This window comes from Giraffa tippelskirchi, chromosome 2, assembly GCF_054371585.1.
Source record: "Giraffa tippelskirchi isolate mGirTip1 chromosome 2, T2T-mGirTip1v1.2.pri, whole genome shotgun sequence".
NCBI lineage: Eukaryota > Metazoa > Chordata > Mammalia > Artiodactyla > Giraffidae > Giraffa > Giraffa tippelskirchi.
In genome coordinates, this window is record NC_137276.1 from 48,379,746 (window position 1) to 48,395,157 (window position 15,412).

At 50.5% G+C, this 15,412-nt stretch overlaps 1 protein-coding gene across 4 annotated transcripts in view; it reads right to left on the reverse strand.

Moving 5' to 3' along the window:
- CXCL12 (C-X-C motif chemokine ligand 12) overlaps positions 1 to 8,104 on the reverse strand; it is a 28,154-nt gene extending 20,050 nt beyond the window's left edge. For 3 of the 4 annotated variants that reach the window (XM_081560367.1, XM_081560371.1, XM_081560358.1), the window contains exons 1-3: positions 7,972 to 8,104; positions 3,848 to 3,965; positions 1,658 to 1,744 (exon numbers count right to left, since the gene is read on the reverse strand). In XM_081560367.1, coding sequence (XP_081416493.1) covers positions 1,658 to 1,744; positions 3,848 to 3,965; positions 7,972 to 8,032 — 266 coding nt within the window. In that variant the 5' untranslated portion in view covers positions 8,033 to 8,104. Of the gene's footprint in view, positions 1 to 167; positions 1,194 to 1,657; positions 1,745 to 3,847; positions 3,966 to 7,971 lie in introns of those variants that run through there. The other variant, XM_081560379.1, reaches the window with a different exon arrangement.
- Between the last annotated feature and the right edge of the window lie 7,308 nt (positions 8,105 to 15,412).

Sequence of the window (15,412 nt, forward strand, 5' to 3'; positions counted from 1 at the left end):
AAGGCCCATGTACTGTCACTTGCAATGTGAACTCAGCAGAAGGGATGCAAGGCACCTGACCAGCAGGCCAGCTTATGTTTATAAATACCAGAAATGTGTGTGAGCCCCATGTCTGATAATTAGTGGATTTTAGCTCAGGTAAATAAATTCCCACATACAGTAGGAGGTTTATACCATGAAACAACGAGCATTTTATTGCTAGTACATATAATGTCACATTTGATACAATTTTAGTACAAGTGAAAAAATACACTGTGGGTAACATTAAAAAGCTGTAATCACACTTATATATCATATATATTTCTTTACAAATTGCCAGTAGTTTACGATAATAGAGAAATGTAATCTACTGACATTCATATGGCTCCACTTCAAATATAGGAATTGTTTGACTATAAATATATTTTGAAATACATTTGTCTACTAAAGAAACGTTTAAAAAATTGTGCACGAAAATATATATAAAAAAATGCCTTGCAAAAAGATACAAACACCACCAGGCCCATCTGTGGATCCCATTTATGCACGGGAATTTCATCTTGCCAACATTTCAGATTAGAACCTGAAACTGTGCTGTGGCTTCAGGAGGAGGAGTTAGTGGTCAGAGTCTCGTTTATTCATCTATTTTTTCACTTCTGATTTCAGAAACCTCAGAATTTATAGAGCCTCCATGGCCTACATAGGCTTCAGAGGCAATCACAGAAACCAAATTCCTCAAAGCAAACCCTCAGATTGAAAATTGCATTTGATTCTGCAAAGACTATCTTTCATGGGAAGGCGGAGACATGATCTCATACCCCCAGCAGAGGGCCAGCCCCATTCTGGAGAAGGCCAGAGAAGGATCTCACAGAGGGCCTGCGGAAGAGGGGTAGGCAAAGGGAGGAGGGGGGCCACAGAGCTGGAGCCCCTGCAGTCACCCTCCTCCAGCTGGGTGTGTACAGAAATGAGAAGCAGAAGCAAGATGAAAGCATGCTCTGGGAAGCAGGGAGAGGCTGGGAATGATCCAGAGAGGGTCTCTGAGCACAGTCCCCAGTGATGGCAGTTCTACATGGAGCTCTCCTCTAATCACTGAGCTTGAACGAGGAGGTGTAAGGTAGCGGCCACTGCCGAGCACCAGCCAGCATCTGGGTTGTCATTCTAGTAGTGGTTCCCCCTGCCGGAGCTGCCCACAGTCTTCCTCCCAGTCTCAGCGTCTGGAGGAAGAATGCTTTTCTCAGCTCCCTGTTTGGCCATCACCTGACTGTGCTCAGACTCCCCAGGGAAGAAAAGGAGAATCTCCAAAACAAACCAAATACAGAGCTTGAAGTAATTATCAATTTAAAAAAGGATAATGAGTGATGATCATGAGGGAACTGACTGGTGGGAAATGCTGATGGGATGATATAATTTCTTAGAAAAACCCCAGTTATAAAACAGCCAATGTGAAGAGTATGGATGAATACACGCTGCAATATTGTACCATGTGCTATAAATGCAGTTGTCTACATACTGGGCAAACCTCTCGTCCATCCCCAGGTCAATGCACTGCCCCCCAGGCATACTTGGTCCTCACCATTCAGCTCTTCCTCCCCCCCATACCTTTGCCCTTTCATCTCATTCAGGTTTAGCTTTCCTCAGGTGGATCTAGTGGAAAGTCCTTTTTGGTTGTTGTGCTTACTTGTTTAAAGCTTTGTCCAGGTATTCCTGAATCCACTTCAATTTCGGGTCAATGCACACTTGCCTATTGTTGTTCTTCAGCCTTGCCCTGTCAAAACAGAAGAAGCGACAGTGTGCAGCTGAACGGAAGGGGGCACGGCTGTGACCTGGGCCACTGCTCATCTGACACCCAGGTTTGGACCCAACTGGAGCCTCCCAGCCGGCTCAGGCTTGGAAGGAACCCTAGATGTGCTAGGGAGACGATGCTAGCCATGCTGCAGGTTTCACCCCAGAGATACTGGGAAGAGAAGGAAAGTCTTTAAGGAGTCCAGAGAGAATTCACACATGGAACATTTGAGCTGGCTTTTGAAAGATAAGTAGGAGTGGGCAAGTAAAGGGGGAAAGAAAAGTAGGAGCAAATACCCCAGGGAGGTGACAGTGCAGAGAGGATATGGAGGAACTGGAGAGACAGGACACTGAAGAAGCCTGCGGCCAGATGTAAGGAACAAAGAAGTGGGGCTTTATCTGCAATTTTGTTTGTGATGGGAACTCGTGGGGACTTTGAACTGGAGGGTGGCAGAAGCAGATTTTTATTTTGATGGATCATCTTGACAGTACATGGAAGACAGACTTAAGAGTAAGCCTGGGGGGCTGGAGACCTACAGAGAAGTATGAGCAATAGTCTGGGGGATGGAAGAGGTGAGAGTGCAGTGGGGGGAGGGACAGTATATGGGTGGGAGGGATGGGGAAGGGAGTGAAGGAGAGGAAGTGCAGGTAGTTTGCCAGAAAATGGTTTCCAGAGAGATTTTACAAGTTCACTGAATGTTCATGGTCTCATTTGTTCTCTGAAAGTTTGGTCTGCACCCTATCACCTCCATTCATAGCCTCCCTCCCTAAAGACTCCTGGAGGAGGGCCTGGACTTATCTCTGGATCCCTCTCCATAAAACCCTGGTACCAGGTAACGTCAAGTAGCCTGAGGACACCACTATCCCCCAGCCACTCGGCATCTATGAGGACACCTGAGGCCAGCACAGCGGCTCGGCGACACTCACAGGAGTCTTCACACAGCCTGCCTGTTGAGCCAATGAGCTGTGCAGAGGGCCTGTCTCAGAGCAAGGTGGACTGAGGTCCAGTTCTGGGGACTGCTGTTTTTTAATGTTGTGTTTGTGCAAACAGACCTGAGGACTCTATTTGGCTTCTTTGAACTCAGAGATGCAGTCCCAGGCAGGAAAACCTGCAGAGTCTCCACTGCAAAGTGGCCCATCCTCGCTGAATTCAATATCTGATTAAATACTTCTCAAATGAGACAGTATTTTATTACAAGCAAAGAAAAAAATTCATCTTCTAGTGCCCTAAAACATAGTGTAAATGACAAACACATTCAAGGCAGCAAAGGCTAGGAAAAAAAGACAAAGAAAAATCAAACCTAAAACCAGTTGCTGTTGGGTGGAAAGCCGTCAGGCAGCTTTTGTCCCACCTGTTGTGTCCCCCACCAAGCTCACTGCAAGTGAGCACGGGGACACGTGGGCACTGGAGGTCTGAGCAATGGACAACCATGTGCAGCTTTCTTTGTGGACGTGGCCCAGCCTCGCGCACTCCAGGAGAGATCTGTGTCTTCTGCATATGTGATTTTGGTGCATCTCGTTTCCCACATGAATGAAATCAAATGTTAGCAGCTGCCAACAACATCAGCAAAACGAAAACCTTGTGTGTTGGGTTTCAGAAAATGCAGTTAAGTGAGCTGGTGATTTTGAGTTTCACCAAACAGTTCAATAATGGCTTCAGCTGCATTTGGGTCTGTGATTTTGTGCTGTGTGATAAAGGATTAAATGAGGGCACCAAAGCCCCGAAATTGCTAGAACTATTACTAGCAAGGGGCTGGTTAATTTACTGTACTTCAGCAGAAAGAAACTTTGGTGAAGCTCATGTCCCTCCAGTCTAAGGGGCACATCTGCATGTGTTCCCATCTCTTACACTAAAGGGAGGAAGCTTGGAAAGAGGAGGCAAGGATCTGTGGGAGCACGGCACCCAGGCTTAGGGCACCAGGGCTAAGAGCAGCTTTTGAAACCCCTTCCTGGTGGTAATATCAGCTGCTGCTAATCATGCCAGGTTCGAGGCTGCACACTTGGTGTGTGTCATTTCTCTGGCTTTAACATGTCTGCGGGTTAGGTGTCACTAGGCCCATTTCTGGAGGATGATGTTGAGACTTACACGATCTGAAGGGCGCAGTTTGGAGTGTTAAGGATCTTGAGGTGCTTGACGTTGGCTTTGGCGACATGGCTCTCAAAGAATCGGCAAGGGCATCTGTAGCTCAGGCTGACCGGTTTCGCTGGAGAGGGAAATGAGAACAAGGCAGCTTGTTATTTTCCTGCTGGGCCTTGGGGATACAAGGGTGTCTGAGTCTGCAGCCCAGCCGAGGGATCAGGTGGTGGTTTGCTGGGGAGCGATGGGAGGAGTCATGGGTTCCTCGTGGCAAGACCTTTCACCTTGGGCCGCACAGGGAGCTCTGAGTGGGCTTGGGCTCGGCTTCGACAAGGCAAGAGGCCAGAAGGACCTGAGGAGGCTAGACATAAGAGGGTAGGGAAGCTAACATAAGAAACCTCCTGCTTGGGTGTCTCAAGATAAAAAGGGCGTGAATTACAGGAGAGGACTGTTTCAGTCCAAGGCACTGAGGTTCCCAGTTATTTGCAAAATCAACTCCTCCAGGGCCTACTGAGAAAGACTTCCCCATTCAGGGAAAAGCAAGAGGGAAGAAGGAGGCTCCAGGATTGCACTCTCCTCCTTCTCCCCCGAGAAGCCACTGCAGCGTCCCTGGGAATGCCGCCCTCCCCCACCTGCAGTCTTCTCTCCCCTCACTTTTACCTTAAGCTCAGGCAAACCACAAAAGAATCCCAACTGACTTCCTCCCTGGGAATCCCCAGAGGGCAGGCAAGGGCCCACCTTCTCCCCTGCACTTGCAGGGCTGAGGCACAAGGATGCTCCAGCCTCCTGGGTTGTATTCCATCTTTGTTTACCAATCCACCAATTTGCAAAATGCCATAATTGACACTCATTAGTGTAAATTAGCAAAGGGCTCCTGCAGAACCCACAGCTCACCCTGTAAGTCTAGAATAGCCAGCCTGGGGGTGGGGGTGGGGTGGGTGCGGGTGGGGTGGCGGGTAGGGTTGGGGGGAGTGGATCCTAGGATTTCTGTGTGTGTCTGTGTGCGCATTTTCTGCAGATTTTATCCAAGCCCTACTTAATACCCCAAATTATTTGAATTTGTGGATCCTTTCATCAGGGATTAAATGTATGTCTGAGAATATTTAGTCCAGAGTTGTTTTTTTTTGTTTAAAGTTTGCCTGTTTACAGAGCTCCCAGAAGCCTCCTGGTGGTTCTGAAGTTCCGTGCTTTGGGGCAAGAGAGCTGGGGAAGCTTATGAGCAAGGGACTTTTTTTTTCTTTTCTTCTAAAGGCTGAATTTAGTTGAGAGAGGGCATGGCCACCAAGTCAAGGGGGAAGCAGACCACCCGGCCCCTCCCAAGGTCAAACTCGACTCCCTGAAAACCAGCAAGAAGAAAGCCTGGTTTCCAGGCGCTCAGTGACTGCGGTGCTAGGGAGCTCGGAGCAGCCTTCAGGTTTACACCTGGGCTGACTCCAGAAAGGTGCTGCTGGGGCTGGGCTTTTAGCAACTGCACCAGGTCCCTGCACAAGTCTGCAGGGCTCTGTAACCAGAGCACCTGGGAAAGCGGCCTGGAGCTGGGGGCTGGGCTGCCTGAGTAAAGGAAGAGTCGAAGTCCCCCTACTGAGTGTCTTGTGACCAGGTCCCAACTGAGCAGAACCAGACTGTGGGTCCCAGTGGTGAGGCAGGATTGGTCCCAATCCCAGAGCAACAAGCTGGAAGGTGCATAGCGTGACAGCTGCTGGAGCGATGCTGTGGATGGTGGGGGCTGCTCCTCGCCCCTGTCCCCCCAGACGCGGCTTGGACTCCATTAACCAAGCAGTGAGATCAGGCCAGAAATCAGAGCCCATTCTGAGCTCAAAACACAAGCTTTCTCTTTTTCTCCTCTCCCCTCTCCACCCCCCTGGGATTATCCATTTCCTTCAAAGGCAATTTTTTATTCTTGCTCCCAGGACCCAGTTGTCTGCCTATCAAGTGAAGAATTTCAACAGGTTTTTTAAAGTGACAGAGCCCCAAGTGTTCTTACCAAGAGAGCTAGGTGCTGTGTCCACCTGGTGACCTTCCTGCCAGCTTTTTACCAATATTACTAACTTTTCCAACTGTTTTGCATATGTATAGGCAAGAGCCCTGACTGGCCCAGATGTTACCCAGGATTGGGGTGAACTTGGCTTCTGGTGAAGTTGGCATCTGGTGAACTGGGCTCTGCTCCACAGCAGTCCTTCCACACTAATGCAGAGACAAGAGCCCCTGAGTTAGCCCCTCCAACCAGGCCTGGGAATGGGACCCAGCCTGGCTTTAACCCCTAGAAGCCCAGGGCATCCAGGGACCCAGCTTTGTGGTTGAGGTCAATCAATGGAAGGAGGGTAGAAGCCAGAGTCAGAGCCTGAACATGGGGACTCAGCGTGAGCACCCAGCCTCTCAGTGGTCACAAAGTGCCTCCTGACCTATGCATGCAAGGAGAGCATGACCATCCTGATCTGGCCACTCAACTGCCAAGAGGGCAACTCAGATGGGCAAGCAACCAACACTTCCCAGAGTTAGGAGGAGCCTGTGAACGAGACCCCCATTCCTTCTGTGTTCCCCAGGGTCAGCTGAGCCCAGGACTCCAAGACCTGGGTCCCTGCATTCCAGTCATTTCTGCAGTTCCCCAGGGGAGGTGGCAGCCAGAGGAAGCACCATTTCCTCCTCCAAAAGCTGGATGGTAACACCTCCAGTTTCACCAAACCACTCAATTGTTAACAACCTCAAACCAGAGTGTTCCCCATGACCTGGGGCCAGGACTGTGAGTGTAAAGAAAAGGCTAGGTTACTTTTACACCTTACAGAAAAAAATAAAAAAAACAATCTAAATTCCCTTTGGGGGCAGTCCCACTGTAGCTTTAACCAGCAACTTGCTACACTTTTAAGGAACACTTCCCAGGTGGTCAGTCACCAGCCATTGAGAATGCAGCCTGTGGTCTTCTGTGGGAACCCAGCTGACTGCTCCAGGGTCTGAGTCCCCAAACAGACCTCAGCTGCAGGGAGCTCTCAGTGTCCTTCAACCCTCTGCAGGATTGGTTAGAAACTCGGCAGCCAAGAACTCTCAGCAGGGCCTGACCAGGCTGACATGGTTTTGTTTTGTGTGTTCAGAGGCAACGGTTTATTTTGGTTTGCACCAGTGGTGTCCTGTAACAGGACAGTGAGTTTTCTCTTAAGCCTCGAAAGGAAAAAACGCTCTCTCCCTCTCACAGTGAAATGGGACACCACCTTTCCCCGTGGCCTAAGGCCTTGGCGATTGGATTGAATTTTGCAGCAGCGCTCAGCTCACTTCGAGGTAGAGAGCTCACTCGGCTGGCGACAAAGGCGCCTGTCTGCAGGTGTGCTTGGGGGGCTGGGTAGGAGCATGCCTGACCCGGCTGGCGCCTGGGTCTCTCTTGGGTGACCCCAGGAAGAGGCAGGGAAGGCACTGGGTGGGTGCGCGTCCAGCTTCGCTGCGTGGCTGCGGACCACACTACGGGTACGGAAGCGCAGCCAGCCGTTTGGCTCAAACCCGACAGCTACTCGGAACGAGACTCCCGCGGAGCCCCACTTTGGTGGGTGCAGAGAGAGGGTAGGCTTCGCGTAAATGGGACGCCTCGCAGCTGACCGGATCGCATCGCCACCACAAACAAGTCGCGGTGCCAGACAGGCTTTGCAAAGCGCTCTCTCCAACACGAACCGTAGATCGCCTGTCCGGTGCAATGCGCAGCGGAGCCTCGGAGCCCATTCGCCTCTGGAAACCCAGCTGCGCTCGGGAAGGCACTAATCTGGGAGGTAGGGGTGGTCAAGGGCCGGGGACCTGCGGCTCCCGGTTCAGCTCAACACCTCTGCGCCCTCCCTAGCTGACTCCGAAAGCGCCCAGGGCGCGCTCGCACCCAACTATCCTGCTCGACCTCGCTCAGCAGCCCGCCCGAGGTCGGGCGGCTGCTCCTGGGTTCCGGAACCCGTCGCGGAGTGCGAAGCCTCAGAGCGGGGGACTTCGAACACCGCACGCCAAGGGAGTGCGCCCCGCGAAGTGGGCTGCCTCAACCTCTGGGGTGCAAAGCGGCGCGGGCTGGGGTCGCTCGGGACGGCTCAGGCTGGGGCAGAAGAGCCGGGGCCCCGCACCGAGCCCGGAGCCCAGCGCCTGCCCACGCCTCGGTCGCTGGGCGCACTCACCGTCGCAGAGGCACAGCGCAGTCAGCACGAGGGCCAGTACGACGAAGACCTTGGCATCCATGGCACTAGCCGGCGGCGGGCGGACGAAGGCCGGACACGGAGGGGATACGGCGGCGGAGAGTGAAAGTGCGGCAGCAGGAGGCGCGCGCCCGGCACTTTAGAGGCGAGAGCGGGGCGGGGCGGGCGCGCGGCGAGGGGCGGGCCTGGAGCTGAATCCGGGCTGTGGCAGGGGGCTTGGACCGGAGTCCCCTCCCTGCCGGCCGCTCCCCCTGTCCCCTCCCCTCTCACCCCTGCCCCAGCGCTGGATGCTCCCGGGACTGCGGTGAGCTCCAGTTTTTGACCTCTCAGTTGCGCTGGGTCCTGCTTTGGAAATCTGACCTGCACCGAGGAAGCCAGTACCCAGGGAGGGTTGGGGACAGGGCTGGTAACTGTTCCCATTATGTAGATGGAGAGATTGAGTCCCAGGAGCTAGAACTGAATGAGAACCAAGGGAAAACAAACAGGTCGGTCCTAGAGGTAAGGGCCAGCTAGGCCAGCGGCAGCCTGAGTAGGCTAATAGCGTCCTATTTTGGGAGCGTAGGACCTGGAAGTGACCACCGGCCTCGGCTTGCTGCTCTGCGGCCGGGTAAACTGGAACCAAGGGAACCAAACTGATCTTTGCATCAGAGCTTCTCTGATTCCAAGCCAAAGCTATCACTTACCTATTAGCCAAGTCTCAGTTTCCTCAAGTATGAAGTTGAAGCTTTAAAATAGAATACGGTGCTGTCAAAAGGAAATAATGGCAGTTCACCCCGGAGGCTTTCAGTAACCATGCATTTATTCAGCCCTTTGCACCTGCTTTTCAACTGCGAAATGGGTTAGTTCCCACCCTGCGAAGGGGAACTATGGGAATTGACTTGAGACCACCGCGAAGGGCTCAGCATTCAGTCTGACACATAGTCAGTACTTAAGAAATGTAAGCTAGAAATAACTGTCTACACTTCAGTATTTTCTCCTTCTTCCCATCCGATGTCCTTACCACCTGAAACAATGAGAACTCTCCTCTCCTCCCCACACCCAGGACGGTGCTCCTGGAGTTGGTCTTTTTGGTTTAGAGACTATACCAATAGGGTCGTCCCTCGGCGGTGTCCAGCCCTCCCAGCAGGCTGCTGCGCCCCAACCTGGACACATGAGAAGTTCCCAAAGTGGACAGGGGTGCAAGCAGGCGGTCTGGAAGGCGCGGGGGTGAGAAGAATGCCCTTTTGATCCTTTCTAGTGATCACAAGCCTCTCCGGCCACGTCCTTCTGTTCTTTCCCTTGTAACCTGACAGTGGAGTGGATTCTGTCCCGGCGTCCATCCAAGGGGCGCTTGTTCGGTGGGGACAAGTCTCTGGAGTCCCGAATCTCTGGCCTTGGGGAGTGGGCGGGGCCTGCCGGGCCTGGGCTCAATTGCTCAAACTGGGGGCCAAGGGAAGGGGCAATCAGCAAGAAACAGCGAAAGCTCCGGGACTCCAGTCGTGGGGATGGGTGTCTTTTGTTTTGTTTATCCAAACTACTGTTGCGCCCAATTTGATGCCTTGTGAATCCATGTTCATTTATTCATTCATTCACTCCCTGCGAGCTCACTTCTAGGTACTGGGCGTTAAGCCGGGAATCTCACTGACTTGGTCTCTGCCCTTAAAGACTTACCAATCCAATGGATAATACAGTCCTCGAGCATCCCCCATCAGGCCATCGCCTCCTCTCTGGAAAGCTGGAGCGGATAATCTCCAAGTTCCCGAGCCCTAGCCAACTGCGAACAAGCTAGAGCGCAGCGGCCGAGCTTGGGCGCCCTCTGGTGACGAAGTCTCTCATTTCCCCTTCTACCCCTCCCCCATGCCCCTGGGGTCCGAGTGGACCAAGTCTCCGGCCAGCCCCAGATCCCCGAGCAGACTGGTAAAGCTGCAAGGTTCAGTCTTAATCAGGCGGCGGGGACTTAGGGGCACATCTTGGAGCCTAGAGCCCGGCTAGAGTTGCACGGGTGGAGTTTTACCTGCAAGACTGGCCAAAGCCAATGTTAAAACCTCTTGCTGGTTTTCTTTTTGTCACAAAATCGATAGCTGCACCCAGAGTTTAAGGGAGTCATTGGGAGGGATCCGCGTGGACTGGTGGGAAACCAGGGCCTTCTGCCTGGCCGCTTCCCGCTATCCCAGAACAGACATTAGTGTGGACAGACATCATTGACCCTTCACTTCCTCTATTAATTCATTACAGTTCTTCCTAAGCACCTGTTATGTTCCAGACACGAATAAATGTTTGAAATATGTTAGTAAAGGAGGTACAAACAAACAAACAAACAAAACAACCCAAACCCCTGTCCTCCTGGAGTTTACATCCTGGGAGGTGGGGGAAAGAAAATGGGCACTACAGGTAAGTAACTAACCACATTATCTATAGAAAATCATCAAGTGATAGAAAATCATCAAGTGAAAAAGTGGACCAGAAGGAAGGGGAGTGAGTTAGAATTTTAAATAGGGAAGCCAAGGATCTGTAAAATGTCCACAGTTTATAAGTTGGCAAGCTATTTAAATTTAAAATTCTGGGCAAGTTAACACTCCGGGGACCAGGGACATCAGACTGTCTACCCTTTTAACCTGGGCTCTGTGCTCTGTCCCAGGGATGACTCCCAAATTCAAGGCAGCAGGGTGCACCACCCTTTCTCTGTCCTTTGCTTATGACACTATCTCTGCATAAAAGGGTCCACCTTCTTTCTGTGCTGGGAAAATCGGTTTCCTATCAAGGCCCAAAGCAATGCCACCTTCCCTGTGAGATCTCACGCACACTCAGCACTCAGAGCTGCAGCTCCTCAAAGACACCTCAGTCAAGAGGAGTTCAAGGTGAGAAGGAGGCAGGGGTTTGGTTGTTGAGTTAACAGACAGATATATCTCCAAGGCTATGGGCTATGGACCCCTGGTGAGTCTAAGCCTCTCTGTGGCTCTCTGCCCAGCCTGGGCTAGTCATACCTTCAGAATTTAGTGGCGGGGTTTTTGGAGGAGGACCTTAGCACAGGGTTGAAGGTTGGCACCCAATCATTGTTTCCCAGTGTGAAACCATCAAGGTGACTTTAGGTGGTACTCTAAAAACATTATTTTAAAAACCATGGATTTATATATTTATTTTTTAAAGTGATAAGAAAACAGTATAACTAGCACCTTAAAGCAGGCATTTCAGATATTGCTCAAGACATTTCATTTTAAAATATATGATTTAAGTTAAAAAAAAATAGATTTAAACTAACAAAGCATTCAATGGTATAGGTGGTTGGGGAAAGAGCAAAACACCAGTGATACAAAAAGATCTGAAGTTTGAAAATAAATAAAGAACATTTTAAAATTACTTGATACTTGCACCCTTTTTAAAAACAAACTGTTTGGTCTTAAAGTGGTAAAACCAAATCATACAAGGGAGATATGGCGTCTTCACTCTTGCCATCCAGAGGAGGCCAGAAGGTGCTCACCCAGGAGTGCTCACTCAGGTTGGCAATCTATGAGATCCCAAACTCTGGCCCTGGAGACCCACAGCCCTCCAGCTTCAGTCGTTAGTCTCCCTTCACACATCTCTGAGTGTGGGCCTGAGGGGCTCAGCCAGGGGACGACTGCATGTACTGCACACACACCCCACACCGCCTCCCCCCAGCTCTTCCATCATTGACATCTAGCATTGGGGTTCACCAGGGTGTGTCCCACTCTGTGAACCAGCAGGCCAAGGAAGAAAGACAAAGCTTCAGAGCCTGCTGTCATCTGTGGAATGGGTATATTAGCCCTCCTGTTGGCTTTGGGATTTACTAGGTGTGGAAGAAAGCACTTGGCACAGAGAAGGCCCTCGGAAGATATTTATACAGGACTTCAGTTTGCTTTCTCTGAATTTGTCACATTTGGTTCTTACAAAGATGACACCTGCAGAAGAAACCCTAATACCTCAGTTTTGTAGACAGGAGGCTAAAGTTCAGAGCAGTTCAAGGCCTTGGCCAACCTGGCAGAGCTGGACAAAGACAAAGGCACAACTCTCTGGACCCGTGTCTCTGGGTTCTGGAACATCAGCGTATGTGGGGATGCAGGTCACTTTTGTGACAAGTGTCTAGGGAAACCTCTTGTAGTCCTATACCCAAAGCCCATACTCAGAATCTGTCAGGCTGACTCTGTTTTCCTTGACTGGATCCTAAATTGGCCTCAGGAGCCAGTTCTAGGAGCCCCAGTCTATCCCAGAGGGAAGGACCCAGGGAGGCTGAGGCAGGGCTCCCGTATGGGGGGCTCGTTCAGCGCTGGGTTCTGGCGGGCTTTGGGGTCCACATGCAAGCAGGGCTCACTCCAGGTGAAGGTGTACCTCCAGCAAGTCAGATCTCCTGTGGAAGGCGCTGGACCCAGAGACTCTCCCTTGATGAACACTCCTAAAGCAGGGATGGTATTTTCTGGGACATCTTCATGCCCTCAGCCCACACCCGCCAACACAACTCTGCCTGCACGCATTGCCCAAATCAGTGGAGTCAAATCCAGATTTGCTCTGCTGATCCTAATGCTTCCCCTCTTCTTCCTGTGTCTAGGGGTAGCCTCTGGGCAGACAGGGCTCAGCATCTGGAGTTCCATGAAGTTTCTGGGAGTGGAGTATACCCCAACCTCTACCATAAACCCCTGAATGATAGAAAGTGTGAGCCCTGGGGGATAAACATGCTTACACAGGAGTTCCTCAGTGTTGTATACCTTTATCCTCACATCTCCCTATGAGGCAGGTTCAATGTTAACCTCTATTCCCAAGATTTGGGAACTAAGATCACAAAGCTGCTCTTTGGCAAAGCCAGGATTCAAATCAGCTCTGCCTGGCTCTGGAGGAGCTGTTCTTGGTGAAGGATAGAAGGGTGGGTTTGTCACATAAAATATAGGACACCCCATTAAATTTAAATTTCAGATCAATGTCTCTCTCTCTCTTTTTTTTTTTTAGTATAAATATGTTCCAAATATTGCATGGGACATACTTACACTAAAAAGAATTATTGCTTGTTCATCTGAAATTCAAGTTTAACTGGGTGTGCAGGACTTTTATTTGTTGAGTCTGGTAACCCGGCTCCAGAGTCTACACTCTTCTCAGTACCATGAAGCCCCTTTTGGTGGGCTCCCTGCCTGGGAATTGAGGACATGTGGGCAGAGGGTGGGAAGAGTATTGGGAAGGCAAGTTCTGAAATCATCCACTTTCTCAGTGAAGGGATTCCTTGAATTTTATTACAACAGAGTTTTATTATGCTGGAAAGTGGTGCATTAAAGCAATATGGGAATGATCTTTTCTGTTTTCCTTTCTGCTGTGAATAGTTTAATGACATGCTAACCCCAACTCTGACCTTCCAGAAATCGTTCTGGTTGTGCTTCAGGCCTCTTCTCTCCAGCATCCCCTGTCCTCCTCTTCCTCTGGTCTGGGAAGATGTATGTGAAGCCCAGTTACCGACACCCTTTCTGTGTTTCAGATGGCCCGAGCTGTGTATGGGGGAGGAGGAGGAGCCATCATCCCAGGAATGAGCATCACATAGGCAGTATCCTATCTAGAGGGATTTGCAGATGAAGAAAGAGGTCAAGGGCTGCTGCGGTTCATGGAGGAGGAGCTGGGCCTACTGCCCACACAGCTGGTCCCCTAGTCAGAGAAGCCAGGATCCCAGACCCACCGGCCCTCCCTGTTCAGAGGAAGGACTTGAACATCTTTCTCCACCTTACATCCCCGTGGCCAGAGTCTGAAGTCTTTCTTCACAGATGTGCTGGACAAGACCGCACATGGAGGCTGCCCAGAGAGCCTTTCAAAGCTGAGTGCAAAGGCAGGCTGCACTGGCAGCCAGGTCCAGGGGATATAAGTGGGAGATGGACTTGGGTGGGGTGACTTGCCAGCACCTCTAAGGTATGTAACACCCACCCCCCTGCTCAGAAACAGACTGAGGAGATTAAACAAATGGTTCGTTAAAAGATTTTTGTTGTTGTTTGGGAATAATTTATCAATTAAACTTTGTAAATTAGGGATGGCAGTGTTGTTTTTAGACAAGCCAGATCCAAGATTTTGACTGGGAATTTGGGTCTTATCCATGACACCTCACTGGCTTCCAGCTTCTAGCAGCCTTTCTCTTCTTAGGTTCCAGGAATGAAGTTCCTATGTTTGCAGCCAAGTTGACTGATCCCTGATGCACCCTTTGTCTCTGTGGAGTACCCAAGTTTTGCCTCATAGCTCTAGGCTTGCCACCAAGAGTTGCTACACTTCCTTCATAAATCTGCAATCCAATCTTCCATCTATCCATCCATTCCTCCATACACCCACTCATCCACGCATCTGTTCATCACCCACCCACCAATACATCAACCCATTTGTCCCCTCATCCATCCATCCATCCATCCATTTATCTACTCAACCAGCCATCCACCTATCAATCCATCTTTCTGGCTCTTCCCTTCAACCACTCCCCACCAATTCTCTCCAGGTACTACTCTAGCCCTGAGATGCCTTTTGCACCAGGAAAAGAAAGATGCACCTCCTGCTTTCTGGACTGTGGGGGAAGAAGAATCAAGCATCAAAGGCTGGAAACCCAGAGGTCACCCAGTAAGCCCTCACCTTGATACAGATCAAAACCTTTGCTCTCTCCTCACCAAAGGAGTAACCTCTGTGAAAAGCAGGGAGGGCTTCCTGGCTTCCCACCCAGGCAGGAGCTAAGGAGGGACAACATCTGAGTACTCTTCACCCTTACTGCCCATCTCATGATTTTCTTCCATAAATTACAAAAAAAAAAGAAGAGCAAAGCAAAGAAAAAAATAGCAAAGAAACAAACCTTTATTTCTCTGTTTACTCCTTTGCATTTAATGAGCAGTTGTTAACATGACTGAAACCATCTGATGATTTTTGCCAAATGGAAAAATCTCCCTACAGGGGCAATAAAACAAATATTCAGGATAGAGAGAGGCAGTCATAAAAGGCATTACCCGGTTGTAAACAGAGGCGGGTGGTGGTGATGTATTACCCCTGCTTCGGCAGCTTTCAACAAAGTTCTGAGATTCCAGGAGGGGCTCTGACCCGAGGCACTATTTACTTCTGCGGCTTCTTCCGCAGGTCAATGTGGGTATAATTCTGTCTACCAGTTGACTGCAGTTGAGGTTTTGAGCAGGAAGCTCCAACCCTGAGCACTCATAACTCAATAGGATTCAGTCACCCCCGCCCAGAACATGCCAAGAAAAGCCCATTGTACTGTCCTGGCTGGGTGGGGTGAGGGTCTCTGCACACCCTGGATGGATGTGCAGAGCTGGATGGCTTTAGTTTGTACCTGGTCCCATAGCACCATTTGTCTGCCAAACCAAAAGCTGTATTTTGTCCCAGTGTGCTCAGAAGGCCCATGCTTTTCTGATGTTCCATCATGCAGAGATGGCAGTCTTAGCTGTATAACAACCTCATGGTTTGGTAGAAAGAT